Source organism: Ailuropoda melanoleuca, chromosome 10 (assembly GCF_002007445.2).
Source record: "Ailuropoda melanoleuca isolate Jingjing chromosome 10, ASM200744v2, whole genome shotgun sequence".
NCBI classification, from domain to species: Eukaryota; Metazoa; Chordata; class Mammalia; order Carnivora; family Ursidae; genus Ailuropoda; species Ailuropoda melanoleuca.
This window is the reverse complement of record NC_048227.1, coordinates 95,029,112-95,045,815: the sequence shown is the minus strand read 5'-3', so window position 1 is coordinate 95,045,815 and position 16,704 is coordinate 95,029,112. Positions and strand designations below refer to the sequence as shown.

At 45.6% G+C, this 16,704-nt stretch overlaps 1 protein-coding gene across 2 annotated transcripts in view; it reads right to left on the bottom strand.

Moving 5' to 3' along the window:
• Positions 1-1,585: 1,585 nt before the first annotated feature.
• Positions 1,586-16,704, bottom strand: part of AKAP12 (A-kinase anchoring protein 12) — a 97,334-nt gene continuing 82,215 nt past the window's right edge. For both annotated transcript variants that reach the window (XM_034669298.1, XM_019800769.2), the window contains 2 exons: positions 5,006-10,016; positions 1,586-4,333 (listed from right to left, as the gene is read on the bottom strand). In XM_034669298.1, the coding sequence (XP_034525189.1) occupies positions 5,014-10,016 (5,003 nt within the window). In that variant the 3' untranslated portion in view covers positions 1,586-4,333; positions 5,006-5,013. The remainder of the gene's footprint in view (positions 4,334-5,005; positions 10,017-16,704) is intronic.

The following is a 16,704-nucleotide window of genomic DNA, read 5'->3' as shown; positions in this document are numbered from 1 at the left end:
CCCTACCTGCTTTTTCCAGACATGAGGTGAGCTCCTGAAGCTAACAGGAATGAGGAGAATCAAGCACAATGTGGTTTTTAAATTAACCTAATTTATAGTATTGCCTCTGTGCTAGTTAATTATACCAAGTTACTAGGAATTAGAATAAAAGGTAGAGCACAGGGTTGAGTTAGAGGTGGGCTTTAGCACTCAATAGACTGTCGTAGGAAAACAGCATGTTCAGTCCTGTTTTTTTCATTAAGGAAATGCTATTCTACCTCTGGTCTCCAAACATGAATGTTATGGTGACGTTCTCTTTTTTAAGATTTTGTTTATTCATTTGAGAGCGAGTGAGCACCAGCAAGGGGGTGGGGAGGGTCAGGGGGAGAGGGGGAAGCAGACTCCCCTCTGAGCAGGGAGCCCAAGGTGGGGCTCAATCTCAGGACCCTGGGATCATGTCCTGAGTCCAAGTGAGACGCGTGACTGACTGAGCCACCCAGGCGCCCCTGCAGCTCCTCTTCAGAGGTTAATGTCACACTTCTTGTGTTAAAATTTGCAATGTCAACAAGCAGTGGAAGAATATGTGAAGTTCTGAGATCACGTCACTCGAAACTGGAGGTGCGGCACCGTAACAATGTCTTTTATAGAGAGATCTAAAACGCAGGGTTGATTTTTAAGCTGTGACGGCATTAAAAAAGTCATGACCATCTTCACCACCATGCCACTGCCAAGTCCTGGTCACCTTAGCCAAAACCTTAAAAGTTAAAAACAAAACAAAAATGCTTAAGTGACTTAAAAGCTGGTGTTGTGTGTGTGTGTGTGTTTAAGATTTTATTTATTTGACAGTGGGGGAGAGAGAGAGCACAAGCAGGCAGAGTGGCAGGCAGAGGGAGGGAGAAGCAAGCTCCCCGCTGAGCTGACATGGGGCTCCATCCCAGGACCCCGGAACCACCTGAGCCAAAGGCAGACACCAAACCGAGCCACCCAGGCACCCCATGAAAAGCTGGTGGCTTAAATCTCCGCTTTCTCATACGTAAAATTAGGACCCAGATCCCCTGATCATTTCCAGTGACACAGGTGGTGATGGTAAGGAATTCGGTGGGGAGAAGAAATCTGCATTTGCACAAGAATTGTGCCTGGATGTCCTGCATCCATTTCCCAAATCACACATTAGGAGAGACAGTGACATAGACCTGAAGTTCCAGGACGCTGGCTGTGTGCTCATTCTCCATCCTTGCACCATTGGGATCCTGGGGGCTCCATCCATTTCTTTCCTTGTAGAGCTGGGGGAGGGGTTTCTAAGTCTGCTTCTAGTTACTGGTCAGGATTGCAGAGGAGGTCTGTGTGACTATCCAAAAACCGTGTTTTGGGGAGTTCGAGGTCAGCCAGAGGCTTAGAGATTCTAATTAAAGGGCCCTTGGCCCCCAAAAGGTTCAGAATCACTGATGGGACTAGTCCCAGGTACATTCCAAACTCCGACGCTCCGTGGAAAATGTTGCAAAGGATGGGTAAGTAATTAAAAGAAGTTAAATGTGTGATGATTATCACAACAGTAGGGAAAAGCAATCAAAACTGAATTAAGGTGAAATTACGGAAAGAAAATCCATGGCATTTAAAGGTCGCATTTTATTTAGATAAATGAAAAATTGCCCCCAAACAGAACTAGTCATCAAATATTGTCTCAGGTTAAAAGGAAACTGCTATGCTTGAAGCTTACACTGAAAGCTAAAATTTCCAGCCCTTGACTATTTGTAGCTCCAAACAGCAAAGGAAAATACTGGAACACAGTATTTGTAACAGAGAGAGGCAACTCATGTGTACCATTAGCAAAATCACCTGAGGGGGAACATTTTATATTCCTCAATTACAAGAAGTGGGGAGAGTTTACAAGTCTTGCATTGCGTTCTACTGTACATGGCTCCACATTTGCCAAAAATAGCAAAATATAGGCACTTGCTGCAACTTCTGCAGTTTACATTTGGTTATTATGTACTTCATAAATTAACAGCAGCTTTAGAATTATAATACAGAATTATATTTCATGCTACTGTTAATAGCATTCCTCTGGTTAATGAAAGTGTTGCTTAACAGACATAGGTATAGAGCTCGCACAGAAGTAATCCGGGGCACATCCAGAGAGGAGTATGAAAAGCATAGTCATGAAGCAAACACTGCTGGAAAACCACCTGCCAAGGCCAGAATGACGTGGCCACAGGTGGTCTGAGACAAACACAAACAGAACAGAGTGGGCGGATAGTGTTTTAAACAAAAACAACAACAAAAAATCATTTACCACGCGACTACACGAATCTTTAATCGGTTCAAAGCGAAGCATCCTCATGTCATAGAGACAAAGTCAGTGTTTGGACCTATCAGGACCCCCTTACAAATTGCTCTCATCTCCAGTACCTCTTGGTTGATCTTCAAAAATTGACACCAGCACTTGGATTTTTTTTAAGTCTCAAGTTGGCAAAAGATATTTAGATCAAAGGGTTTGTTTTTAATTTGGGGATTTTAAAGTTTAATAATGAGCCTCAGATGACTATTATGAGAATAATTCCTAAAAGGAGAGTAAACATTTCCCAACTACGAGGCCATACACTGTTATCATAAGGTGTCTCTCTAATATGGCCCCTTTCTTGGTCATCAGGTTTGTTGATCCAGGATCAACTACTTTCTGCTTTTAACAGCCTATTTTCCTTCTGCTAAACTAGTCTTTCTCGAACATCTAGAATGCTTTAAAATCATTACCTAGCAGTCGTAATTTAAGTTTGCAAACTGGAGTTCTGCGTTTGAATGCAATTTAAGAAGCATACGTGCCCAGGCCATTTTGACGTGTGAAAAAGTGGAACACTACGCAGGTACTGTGGCCATTGTCTGACCAAGTCTTTTACATACTGGCATAAAACAGAAATCATTCTGACACCTTAAAAAAAAAAATTCCAAAATCATCTGTTGGGCCAGGTATTTTTACTATTAAGCCGCCTCAAAAATTTCTTTCTAGCCATTTCTCATTGTTTAAAACCAAAAATAATAAAAGAAAATTGACCTTTTCAGGTAGACACCACCAGATGGTAGCACTGACTCTGTTCTGTCCCTCTGAGAAGCTCCTGGGTGATCTCAGCTGATGCCTCTCTGTGGGGAGTTCCTCTGACCATTACCTCAAACCAGTACCCAGTGGAGCCATCACGTAGTGACCACACTGGAAACTTCTACCTTATCTGCTTTTAGAACTCAGCTCACATGCCCCAGAGGCTTCCTAGTATCTAATAAAACCAGCAAATCTAAGTGAAGCAAATATTTTATTTAAATCAGTTGTCAAATCACAGTTTATCCAAATGAACATAATGCAATATTGTCCTTAAAAGAGTGGGCACAAATATGGCACAGACACAATCCAGGACCTACCAAAATACCGTTTGTCAAGAACCTGACTTTACTCCATGCTGTGGGAATGTTGTCCAGCACAGAAGAGTAGAACCAAAACCTTAAGCAGTTAATTGTTTTCTTGATAAGATGAAAAACATTTCCCACTACTTTGCCTCAGGATTTAAACACACTCATCTGTCCAAACAGCCATAATTCAGAAAAAGGGCTTAAAGTTAATCTGCTACTGAAAAAAACTCCCTTCCAACCCCCACTGGGCTAGAAAGAAAAATTTCACAGTAACAATGGAACATTCTGTATGTTTCTCCCCCAACCCCCCAAAAAAGCTTTTTATTTTCAGCACATTGTGCATGATAGGGAAATGACCAATTTTAGAGCGATATGAAACACAGACGACCCTATTCCTTAGTGGATTTTAAAGTACAAACTCTAGCTTCTGATCAGGAATGTTGTCTCTAGGACACTTGTTTTCAAGGTTACAGCTGAGGCTTAGAGCTTCCCAAGGCTTGACTACGGCTGCATGCCCCGCCATGTCCTGCGCGATACAAAAGGAATGTACCATACTGCACATTTCCTTAATCGTTAAGAAAAAAATATACAATAGATACAGAAGGAGGGTTACTTAAAACATACATATAAATACATAGAGGAGGATACTCCAGTTTGAGAAGCTGAACTAGGTTTGGCCAACTCCAGTTCTGGGTGAAGAATTTAGGACCTTAAATCAGAAACATTACAATACGGCATCAAGGGAAAGCAAAGGGGTAGCCCTGTGAAGAGGAGTGTGAGACAGTCTAGCTCCCGATGCAGCCTCAGGGTTGTCAGGGTGCTCCAGAAAGGAGGTCAGTTGAGGGGCCTGTTCTTCCGTTCTGTGTCTGAAACACTGGTCTTGACTCTCGTCAGCAGCGTCCGTCTTCCTCCTACTGCTCGTCTTCACATTCTGGTCTTGCAAACACGTGGGCTGGACCTGTAGGAGGAAGGAAGAATCAAGAAGTCAACCACAAGTCTTCTCCTCCCTCCTTTGTTCCAGGAGCAGAGAAAGCGCTCAGAGCAGAGTGCCGCCCCCGGGGAAGCAAGAGCGTCAGGACTCCCGGCAGGTCAGGCTGGGCCACCCCAAAACGTGGCACCTGTGGCTCCCCAGCACCGGCATTCAGGTATGTCACATGCACTGGGCAATTTTTAAGTGCCTGTTACTACTGATGGGGAGCAATTTTTTTTTTCTAGAAAGTTATCAACTAAAATTTCAAGCTGTAGGATATCAACTTACTATGGACTTCTGGTTATAAAGAAAAATTCAATAAACTGGCTAGTATGGTGCTGGGAGCACAACATGTTTCTTATGCCTTCGAGCCAAACACACACGTGCACGCTTGTGCACACACACACATGCCCCTTCATTTTCTCTGAAAGCAGGCACCTACGGGTAAAATGAGCTCATTCTTTTCACGACACCAGTAAGACTGATGGCAGGTCAGTGAGGGGAAAAAGGAAGGGAACCTAGATCTCCTTGACTGCTCTTTCCAACTAAAGGTTCTGCATAAGTCAATGATTCAAACTCCTGCTTTCCTTGTAACAAATTTGCTGTCACATGGCAAGAAAGAGGGAAGGATTGCTTTAGGAGAAAAGGAAGCTGGCTTACATGATGTTTTAGGATCCTGTGGGTTCTGATTTTGCTGGTTCTCCCTCCTGTTTCTGAGTGTCATCCTGTGTTTGGGGTTTGATTTCTTCTGACTCGCTGTGGACTTTTCCTTGCTGAAATTCTGCTTCCTGGCCACCCTCCTTCTCTTTCACTGTTGGTCCATCTGCGTCCGCGGACTCTTTGCTTAAGCTTCCTGGGGCCTCGGCATCTTCCCGGGCTGAGCGCTGGTTCTCAGGGTCATCAATAGCACCACCTTTTTTATCTTCTCGGGATTCAGACAGGGACTCCTCTAGCCTTTCTTCTAACCCAGCATGGTCACCATCTTCTGGAATCGACTCGGTTCCGGTTGTTTCTTTCTTCTCAGACGATAGAACTGCCTCTTCAAGCTGCTGGTCACTTACACTGGAACTTTCTACCTCAACACTTGTGATCTTTGCTGACGCTTCACTCACGGCTTCGGAAATGTCAGAGAGTGTCTGTTCCACGGTGGTGAGCGTGGATTCTTCTTTGGCTGCCTCCGCTTGAGCTCCATCCTGTGATGAGGCCTGGAGGTCCCCTTCTTCGGTCTCAGTGTGTGGTCCTGCCTCTGGGGTGTCCACGATCATCAGCTGAGCCTGTGTCTGCAAACCCGCAGCTGTTTCTTCCGTGCTCACTAACTGGTCAACAACGGTCTGGATGACATTTTGTACGAGTTTACTGCTCTCAGTCTCAAGTTCCAAAATCTCGTTTTCTGCCTTTACATCTTCCTTTCTTGCTTCACACACCGGGACTTCCTGACAAGCCGCCGGCGTGTCCTCTTCATCTGTGGACGGTCTCCGTGGTGTGGTTTCATCTCCTTCTAGGTCGGCACAGATGCCTGGTTCAGGCACCGCCGCGCCGGGTACCGGTACCGACTCTGGCTGAGCCGCGGTCTCCGTGGGCACCTCGACCTCCCCTGGCTGGGCAGTCAGGTCTTCGGCTTTCTCGGAGGGTTCTTCTTCTGGTACTAACTGTGCATCTGCAGATTCCAGAGTTTCCGTGGTTTCTAAAATCTTGACCGATTCTCCTAAGACCTTCTCCTCCAGCGCCGCAGCCGCTGGCGTCAATGACGCCTCTGAGCCCTGGCTGTGAACTTCTGTGCATACTGCCTCCTCCTGCACGAGCCGCGTGGAACGTTCTTCGGAAGCAGTAACCTCGTCTTCCCCGTCGATGATGGCCACGCTCTCCGTCTGCTCCTCAGATCCGCTCACAGCTGGTATCCGCTCAAGTTCCTGCTCGGTGGCTTGAGGTGGCCTTGCTTCCGTTTCCTCCCTTTCTCCTTGAACAGCCATCTCCCTCTCCGCGGGGGTGGGAGACGGTGCAGGGCTCTGGACTTGAGCACCGCCCTCCTTCTGAAATTCGGGTTCTTCAGGAGCCTCATCTTGAAGGGCGACCTCACTTGTCATGTCCTGACGGATGGCGGTTTCGGGGTCTGCAGGCATGTCGGGGCCTTCGACGGGCCGTTTCTCTTGACTTTCCCTGTCGGGAAACTGACCTTCCTCTTGAAGCGCGTCTGTCTTCAAAAGAATGGGTACGGTTTCCACTGGTATCTCTTCGTCCGTATGTTCTAGAACCTCTTCCGTTTCTGACTGTCCTTCATTTTCTTCCTGGGAGGGACAACTAGCAGGTGCTGGAGGAAGTGCCTCCGCCTCGGTGACCTGGGACGGTGCACCCGGCGCGAGCTCAGCATCTCCGTGCGGCTCCAGGATCTGCTCTCGCTGTGCTACGTGGAGCGCGTCAAGATCCGCTACAGGGGTGCTTCCGTTCGTCTCGCTGTCTGTAAGGGTTTCAGCTGAGTCAGGAGCGACAGCCGGCTCCAGAATCAGTTCTGATTTTACCCCAGCCAAGGTTTCCGCCTGACAGGTGGTTCTCAGCTCACTGGACTCTACGCTGTCTGTGCCCGGAGGAACTTTCTCGAAGCTTTCTGGGGCAGCCTGTCCGACGACTTGCCCTTGTGTCAAAGTCTCAGCTTTCGCTTCCTGGGCACATACTTCCGGCCCTCCATCCACTTCTTTCTTCAGGTCCAGCCCTTCAGACTCCTCTACCGCTTCCTCCACCTTGGCTAGTATTTTGGCTCCTACTTCCCGCATCGTCTGCGTCATGTCTTCTGGCGCTCTGGTGTCAGGCGGCGGTGATTCTTCTCGAACTTTTTCCGCAACTGCCTGCAGGACCTCTTGAGTCCGCCTCTCTTGGTCCCCCAGGTCTGGCACACCGCCTTCCACCTCCTGAACGGGTGTTGCTTCCTCTGTGGTGCCTGGGGAGTCGGTGAGCTGAGAAACGGCGGAGACCATGTCGGCGGTCTCTTCGGCACCAGACGCTTCTGCTGCTTCTTCAGCACGAAGTGCCTCTGCGGCCTCTGCAGCGGTCACGGCTTCTGAGGTTAACTCCGCTTCACTCACGACTGTGTCATCTGTGGCATCTTGACCCTCCGGCAGAGTTTTGGTAACAGCGGAGGTTTCCTCTGCAAGGACTTCTCCTTCGAATACCTCCCCAGTTAGGGGTTTGGCTTCATCTTCTGTTTCTTCAAGCGGTTCTGTCACCGAAGTGGATATCCAAGATGGCGACCTCTCTTCGACATTGCTAACAGCCCTTGCCACGTCAAGGACAGTCACCGTCACCCCATGAACCACACTCGTACTGATCTCCTCTGACACAGACACGGCTACCTGCTGCTCCGGCTTCTCCTCACTTTTCTGGGCTTGCTGTGCTTCGATTTTCTCCCTTTCCACCGCATCATACTCAGACAGAGGTACCACGGCCGGGACATCAGAATCATCTTCGTTGACCTCTGCTGGCCCTACATCTTCCACAGCGGCTTGTTCTGCCTTCCCATCGGACCTTTTCTTCCTTCGTCCGGGAATAAATTTCTTAATGGAAACCCAAGACTCTTCCTTTCCAGGTTCAACATCTGAAGCTGAATGTTCTATACCAGACCCAGGTCCAGAGTCTTCGCTCTTCTCCTCCAGTTTTGACTTCGATTTTTTTCTTGGAGTGACTAATCTTTTGAAGGACTCCCAGGTGGAAACTCCCTCCCCCTCGGTGGGGCTTCCAGCCTGCTCAGGTGAGGAGCTTCCTGGCCCCTGATCATGTTCTTGGGAACTGGCAAGGGCAGCGTCTGGTCCTGTTTCTTTGTCTTTTCCAGCATCATCTGGTTTCTGGCTGTCTCCTCCCATTGCTCTCGGTTCCCCTTCATCATCAGAAGATGACGCTTTTCTTGCTCTTTTCTTGGATGATCCCACACAAATCAAAGCTTCCCAAGATACTGAAGTATCCACTTTGCGCTTCGGCTCTTCTGGCTTCTGCTCTTCCCCATTTCCTTTGGCTTCCTCCTGCAACTCAGACGCCGCGCTCTCCGTGGAAGACAAGGTGGCACTCTTGACTTTATCTACTTCATCTTCTTTATCACTTTCAGAAAGCCTTCTGACACGTTTCTTGGGCGTCACCATCTTTTTGAAAGATGCCCAGGGAGTAACACCTTCTCTCTTCTTCTCGCCGTCAGAAATAGTTCCTTCCTCAGCTTCCCCATCCTGGTGTGCGTCGGCGATGCCCTTCTCTAGACACGTGATCTCCTCCGGTTCCTCAGGGGATGAAGCAGAGCTCTCGCCCTTCTGTTCATCTGTACTATCTGGAGACTCTGCAGCAACGTGCTGCTGCTCCCCCGACTCTTCATCCCCTCCTCCTCTTTTCCCTTTCTGTTTCTTTCCGGACAGCTTTTTTAGGCCAGTGCTAGTGAAAAGTTTCTTTAAAGGGCTTCCTTGCACTTTCGTTCTCTCTTGTGAGGACAGCATGTCCACCTCACTCACGACGCCCTCGGGCTGTGCAGAGGGCGCCTTCTCCTCGGGGCTCAGGTGGGTCGGCTGGGCGTGTTGGTCCCCTCCGGGGGCGCACACTTCTCTCGTCTTGACCAGCTCCTCAGCAGGTTCGGCCTTCTCCAGCTCGGCCTGTGTCTCCTCCCCTTTCTCAGATGGCAAAGGCTCTACTTCTTCCCCTACCTCAGCCTTCTCCTCTTCTGTCGTCTTCTCCGGCATGCTAACGTGGACTTCGGCAACAATCTCTACTTTATCATCAAACACTTCGCTTGCTAAAGGGGCGGCTTTCTCTTCAGGGGCTCCCGGGGCTTCATCTTCGGAGGGCAGCTCCACCTTCTCGTATTCCGCCGACAGTCTGGCAGCGCTAACACTCTCAGTGACCTCCCGTGGCTGTGGCTGCTCCCGTGGCTGCTCCGGGGCAGCCAGTTTCTCAGCAGGATCTTCCACCTTTTCCTGTTCTTCCGTGTCTCCTTTCTCTGGCTCTTGGTCCTTTTTCTTCTCGGAAGCTTCCAGCTCCTCCTCCTTAGGCTTCCTGAAACTGGTCTTTTTTCTCCAGCCAGCCCAACCTTGAGTGAAGAATTTTTTGAAGGGAGATGCTGTTTCACTAGCCACAGGACTAGCTGGAGAGTCTGGAGATTTGGTTGGTTCTTTTTGTTTTCCTTCTCCTTCCTCTTTGCCTTCTTCTGCTGCTTGACCAGACTCAGCCTGAAGAGAAGTTTCTGTGCTGCTTTGCTCAGGTTTAAGGGTTTCTTCGGGTTTCTCTGTGGATTGTTTTAGTTCCCTCTCTTTGGCTGTTGCTTCTCCGGGCTCCTGGCTGGGCTCCTGGCTGGGCTCCTGGCTGGGCTCCTGGTGGTCACCAGCCCCGTCTGCCACTCCCACTTCTTCACCGTCATCTTTTTTGACAGTGAGCAGCTGCACGGTGTCAGACTTCTCGGTCTTATCCTTTTTTACCGTGAATTTAAAGCCAACAAACTTAAACACCTTCTTAAAGCCAACATCATTAGCCTGGGACTCAGCGGGTTGTATGAGCTCTTCTAAATTGCTTTCCGAAGAAGGAATCTGGTCGATGATTTCAGGCATTTCCTCCTGCCCGTCCTTTGCCATGTCTTGAACAACCACGGAGCCAGCAGCCATCGCTTTATCTGAGGCTCTTTCACTCACATCTTCAGACTCTCTCTGCCCAACTGTTAAACAGAAAAAGGAGGGTGGTGGAGAAGAATAAAATTATTACAGTTCAGAAAAATTCCATATTTAAAAAACATAACAAGTAATACTTTCTTTAATGTCAGACAATTTCATGATAGGCTAACAGTCTTCTCAGGATTTGTAAATCTCAGTCCATGAGGCAGCAGCTACTTCTTTCAAATGACCTTTAAAAATTCAGGTTTAAAGATACTACTCTGCTCCTTCTGTTCCCTGTGAAGGGAAAGTTAACACACTCGCGTACCAGAATACTAGTTAAATGTAAGTAGCTACAACATCACTAAAGTGGGGCAAGCAGATGGTGTAGGTTCTGTTGCAATAGGAAATGGAATCAATCATCACACCCCGTGACCTAGAATCCATCCTGTTTTAGAAAAATAAGCTAACTAACAACAAAAGAATCTAGACAAATCTAAAGGAGGGGCATTCTATGTGACAACTAGCTGGTGGTCTCTTTGACGAGTCCCAAACAATGGACGAGAGCTGCATGGGGAAATTCTGGACTGGGGTTGGGAAAGTGCAAGGAACAATTTATCATGACAGACAGGAGGTGCTCAATAGTGTAATGCAGAAACTTGAATCGTTATGCCATACACCTGCAACTAATGTAATGCTGTAGGTCAATTAGACTCAAACAGAAATTTTTTTTTTTAAAAAAAGGTGGTGCTCAAAAGCTGAGAGAGGCTTATCAGACGGACACAGGAGTCAACTTGAAGGGGCCTCCTGCTGGACCAACACTGAAGTATAAGAAAGAATAATGACAAGGATGGGGTTACAAAACACTGAACAAAAGAAGAATCCATGAATCAACAGTGATACTAAAAAAGTAAATAGGGGGAACAGGGAATACTTCTTCATGACAAGTGCCAATCAATAAATTTAGATATAATTTCCACAGTGATCTGTAGTCACTCATTAGAATTTCAAAATTGTACTGCATCAAGATTCACATCATTAAGGACAAGAGTTAACAAAAATGCTTCTTTTACAGCCGATTACGTAGGCTCCTCCTAGGGGATGGTAAACAGCTGTTCAGCCATGAAAAGGTGGAGCATTACGGTCTTTGAAGATGTATTTGTGTCATTCATCAGGTACGATCCACTTACATGAAATAACATTAAGTGGATTTTCTTTTATAGGTATTTGGGGAAGAGAAAGCCATGTGTTAGTTCAGTTCATCACTAGGGTCAACTGACCTAGACTTTTTCAGTTGCTTAGAAAAATAAAAAATCATTTCTCATTATGTTAAATATAAAAAATATGCAACACTGTTTCTTGGCAAGTGTGGTTACAGTAAGTTTTACTCTTTTGAATGTGGGTGTGACTAAATAAATTTGGAACTAGTCATATCACCATTAAAATCAGCCATTCAGAAACAAACAAAAAAGACAGGAGTCAGGGGAGAAAGGACTTGAACGCAGAGCAAGGAAAACTGTCTGATCTGCGATTGCTTAACTGGTCATCTCACTTGAAAAAGTCTAGCTGGCTGTTTGTCATCACATTAAGAAAACTGCTCTTTACCAATGCCTTTGTAGTAACTTATTCAGTCAAAAATCCAGAAATGCTAAGACCATTGGGTGAAAGGTTGTTAAGAAACCTATAGTTTTAGAGTATCGACACACAGATCAAAGGCAAAACTTCCTTTACAGTGGAAAAACCTGGCAAGCACTGCCTTAAACTTAACATCCCCAGTAATGGAACAAAACTATCATTGCACTTTCTGACGTGAGGCCCTGGAAGGCCAGTAAATCACTCACAGTACTCCTGCCACATATGCTTAATGGAATCTAACTGTGAGGAAACAATCAGATCAATCAATGAAGGATATTCTGTACAACAACTAGCTTGGCTGGATACGTCGATGTCACAGTGGACAAAAATCAAACAAAAACCCAAGCAGACTGTCTGCAAGTAACTTTCAAATAGTTTAAGGAGAGAGACTGCGGGTGGGGGTGTGCAGGACAGAGAATGTGCTAGAATCTCAGTAACTTAGATCAAGCATATATGGTTGTGTATTATATTTGTCTATAGTTTTGAAATTTTTAAAAAGATTTTTCTTATGTATTTATTTAAAAGAGAGAGGAAAGCACCAGCAGGGGGAGGGGCAGCGGGAGAGGGAGAAGCAAACTCCCCGCTGAGCAGGGAGCCCGATGCAGGTTTCGATCCTGAGAGTCCGGGATAATGACCTGCGCAGAAGGCAGCCGCTTAACCGACTGAGCCACCCAGGCGCCCTCTATAGTTTTGAAATTTAAAAGAAAAAAAAAAAAATCACTGAGGTTTTAAAAAAGGAAATCAATGTGATTCAATAAAGGGAGGGAGATACTGTGCTAAACTAATAAATTTAAGAAGCATAACAATAAGACATACTACGCATGGCCCTAGACTGGTTATCAGTTAGGGCAAACTACCCAAAAGACATTTTTGGCTTTTCTTGGGAAAATGTGATTATGACTTAGGATGAGATGAGATGAACTTTTACTGAAAGGAAATAGTTGAAATTTAACTTAAAAAAAAAACAAACCAGGTTATCAAACAGTATATACAATATGATTCCATTTTGGTTTAACCCACCCTCTACCACCCCCTACCCTGCCCCTGGCACACACATACCCCTCACATGATCTCTGGGGGATAGAAATGTGATTTTTTTTTAATTAGTATTTTTTAAAGATTTGTTTATTTATTTGAAAGAGAGAGAGAGAGTGAGCACAGAGTGGGGGGAAGGGCAGAGGGAAAGGGAAAGATCTCAAGCCAACTCCCCACAGAACACGGAGCCCAACTCGAGGCTAAATCCCACTACCCTGAGATCATAACCTGAGGTGAAATCAAGAGTCGGGAGTCGGATGCCCAACCAATTGAGCCACCCAGTTGCCCCTATGTTTTAGTTTTGCTTCTATGAATTTTATTTTCTCTAAGTCAATTAAAATGGACACAGAAAAGGTCTTAATAAAATTATAGCAATATACTTGCTATATGCCCACAGCATAAAATGAAGTTTAATACTATATACAGTATCCATACCAATACTTAGAATATATCCATAAATATATGAAATACAGATATATTTGCAAATACATATAAAACATGGTCCTCATAGGCTCACAGAGTCCACTTGAGATTCTCACTGCCTCTCCCCTTACCCCTCCCCTGGCTCTCTCGCTCACTCTACAATAAATAATTTTAAAAATTTGTTAATTTCCCTAATTACAAAACTACATTCATGAAGAAAACTTTACCCAAACCTTTTTCATGTAACGCAAGAGATGTGACTTTTTCTTTTTTTTTAAGATTTTTATTTATTTATTTGACAGAGAGAGGGGGGAAAGAGCACAAGTAGGGGGAATGGCAGGCAGAGGGAGAAACAGACTACCCGCTGGGAAGAGAGCCCAACTTGGGGCTCGGTCCCAGGACCCTGGGATCATGATCCCAGCTGAAGGCAGACGCTTAACCAACTGAGCCACCCAGACACCCTGAGATGTGACTTTTTTAAAAAGGTGTACAATAGCATTGAAAATACACTAGAGAAAAAAGTCAAACCCCAATAATAAACTCCATTCTAGTACAATTTTACTAAAAATGTATGTAAATATAAATTTCCTTCATGTATGTAAATATAAATTTCCTTCCAGCAAGCATGAGAGAAAAACACTCATTAAGTAACCTTTCTAAAATTCACTGGAAAATGCAGAGACATTTTGCTTACATAGTGGGAGAAAACAGGTGTTACACACACCATTTTCCTCCCTCTTTTTCCTCCACGCTCCGAAATCTGTTTCATTTTGAAACACTTTTTCTTAAATTCTGGGATGACTGGAATGTTTGCAGTCACAACTAGAGAGACAAAAATGAACAGCTGCCAACTGGCGGAACAAAACAGCTACCGACAGCTCCAGCGGACCTACCAATACTGAGATCGTCTCTATACAGAGCAGTTTATGGGCTGAACCCATTTCTTTAAAGAGGGATATAGGATCACAAGAAAATTTTAAATCCTAACTGGTCAACCAACGGGTCTGCAGTCTCTAGTGACCTAAAAAATCCTAGGAGCTAGTATCGTCAGAACCATCTTCTGGGTGCTAGGGTGGCTCTCAAAGCCGAACCGCCCGCCGTATCCCCAGGCGAACCTCCGCTGCCACTGGGGGACGCGCTACTCACAGCAAAGGTTACTCCACCAGGGCATCGCGCGCCGCCAGCCGGCAGAGAAGCGCTACAGGGGCCGGGGAGGCCCAAGCTGCTTCTCCCAGCTGCCCCATGGCAGAATGGACACTGAGGCCGCTGGCGAGGGCGCCCCCTGGAGGCCACCGCGTGCGTCACAGAGGGCATAGCCTCCTCGTGGCCCAGGGGCCAGGTGCTCTGGCCTCACAAGCCTGCAAGGAAAGCGCCCTGGAGGGTCCTGCGCATCACCCCAATGGGTCTCTTCAAACACAAGCACACTCAAAGTCTGAAAATCATCATGGCTAAATGACTGGCAAACGGCTAGACCTCAATACTGTTGGATTCCTGAGCTGCCTCTCTGATCTGAGCTATTAGGTGGTAGACTCCGAAGTCGCAATGCACAGCGATCGCGGAAGGGATAGCAGGATGCGCACATGGTATGGGTTGGTTTGGTTTTAAGAACTGTTAACTTCCTGAGTTTAAAAACAAGAACTGGTGGGGGCGCCTGGGTGGCACAGCGGTTAAAGCGTCTGCCTTCAGCTCAGGGCGTGATCCCGGCGTTATGGGATCGAGCCCCACATCAGGCTCCTCTGCTGTGAGCCTGCTTCTTCCTCTCCCACTCCCCCTGCTTGTGTTCCCTCTCTCGCTGGCTGTCTCTATCTCTGTCAAATAAATAAATAAAATCATCTTTAAAAAAAAAAAAATAAAAAAAAAAATAAAAACAAGAACTGTGGACCTCGTGCATGTTCCCATTACAAAGCTATCCTTTAGGGTCACAACGCCTTTGGGCTTGAAGGAAGAATTCACCTTGTCCTTCCAACTGGTGAAGAAGCGGACTTCAAAAAAGGTTATGTGGTTATTGCAAAATGGTACAACCACTTTCAAAGACAGTTTGACAGTTTTCCGTAAAACTAAACATTTTCTTACCATGATATAGCAACCCTGCTCCTTGGTACTTAACCCAAATGAGTTGAAAACATGTCTACACAAAAATCGACATATGGATGTTTATAACTTTTTTCATAATTGCACACACTTGGAAGCAACCAAGATGTTCATTATATGAACGGATGAATAAACTATGGTACACCCAGAAAATATAACATTATTCGGTGCTAAAAAGAAATGAGCTAACAAAGACATGAAAAGATACAGAAGAACCTGAAATGCATTATCACTGAGTGGAAGACGCCATTCTGAAAAGGTTACAGACTGTATGATTCCAATCATATGGCATTCTGGAAAAGGCAAAACTACAGGGACAATTAAAAAAAAAAAAAATCAGTACTGCCCAGGGTTGGGGGAGGGAAGGATGAAGAGGCAGAGCACATAAGATTTCGTGGCAACAAAACTATAGTTATCCCTTGAACAGCATGGGTTTGAACTACGCAGGGCCCCTTATACATGGATTTTTTCAATAAACACAGCACAATACTGTAAATGTATTTTCTCTTATGATTTCCTTAATAGCATTTTCTTTTTCTAGCTTACTTTTATTGTAAGAATAGAGTGGATCATATATATATAGCATGCAAAATATGTTAGTCAACTACTTATATTATCCGTAACCCTTCTAGTCCACAGCTGGCTAATAGTATGGTAAGTTTTGCAGGGGTCAAACCCTATATTTGGATTTTCGGCTCTTAGGCCCCTAACCCCATGATGTTCAAGGTCAACTATACACTATGATACTCTAAGGGTAGATACATGTGACTATTGTATCATTTGTTCAAAGCCCACAGAATGTACAACACCAAGAGCAAACCCTAACATAAACTATGGACTTTAGGTGATAACGATGTGTCAATGTAGCTTCATCGACTCTAACAAATGTACCACTCTGGTGTGAGATTCGATTGTGGGAGACGCTATGCCTGTGCGGGGGGGGGGGGGGNGGGGGGGGGGGGGGCGCCAGGGAGCATACAGGAACTCTCCGTACTTTCCACTCATTTTTTCTATGAACCTAACACTGCTCTAAAAAATACAGTCTATTTTTTAAAATGGTCACATGACTTGGCCAAGTGTCATATGGTAGGGGTGTGGCATCTCTGCTGGACCAAAGCTGGAGGGGGAACATTAAATACGAACAAAACAGTTTGTCTTTTTAAAAGAAATATTAATTCCATATACTTTCAAAGTGTTAAAATGCCTATTTTCCATAAATTACAACATTTTTATAATCTTAAAAAATATCTTATGTATATATTTGATAGACAGCACAAGCAGGGGGAGCAGCAGGCAGAGGGAGAAGCTGGCTCCTCACTGAGCAGGGAGCCTGATATGGGACTCAATCCCAGGACCCTGGGATCATGACCTGAGCTGAAGGCAGACACTTAACCAACTGAGCCACCCAGGCGCCCCAACATTTTATAATTTGTAACAGCCACTTATGACAAGAGAAAGTATTCAGACATGTCAACTCCCATTCTTAGATGGAAAAACTGCTATTACGTCTGATGTAAACAGCACTTCTATTTCAGGATTAAAAAGCAATTATTGATGGTTATAGTCATG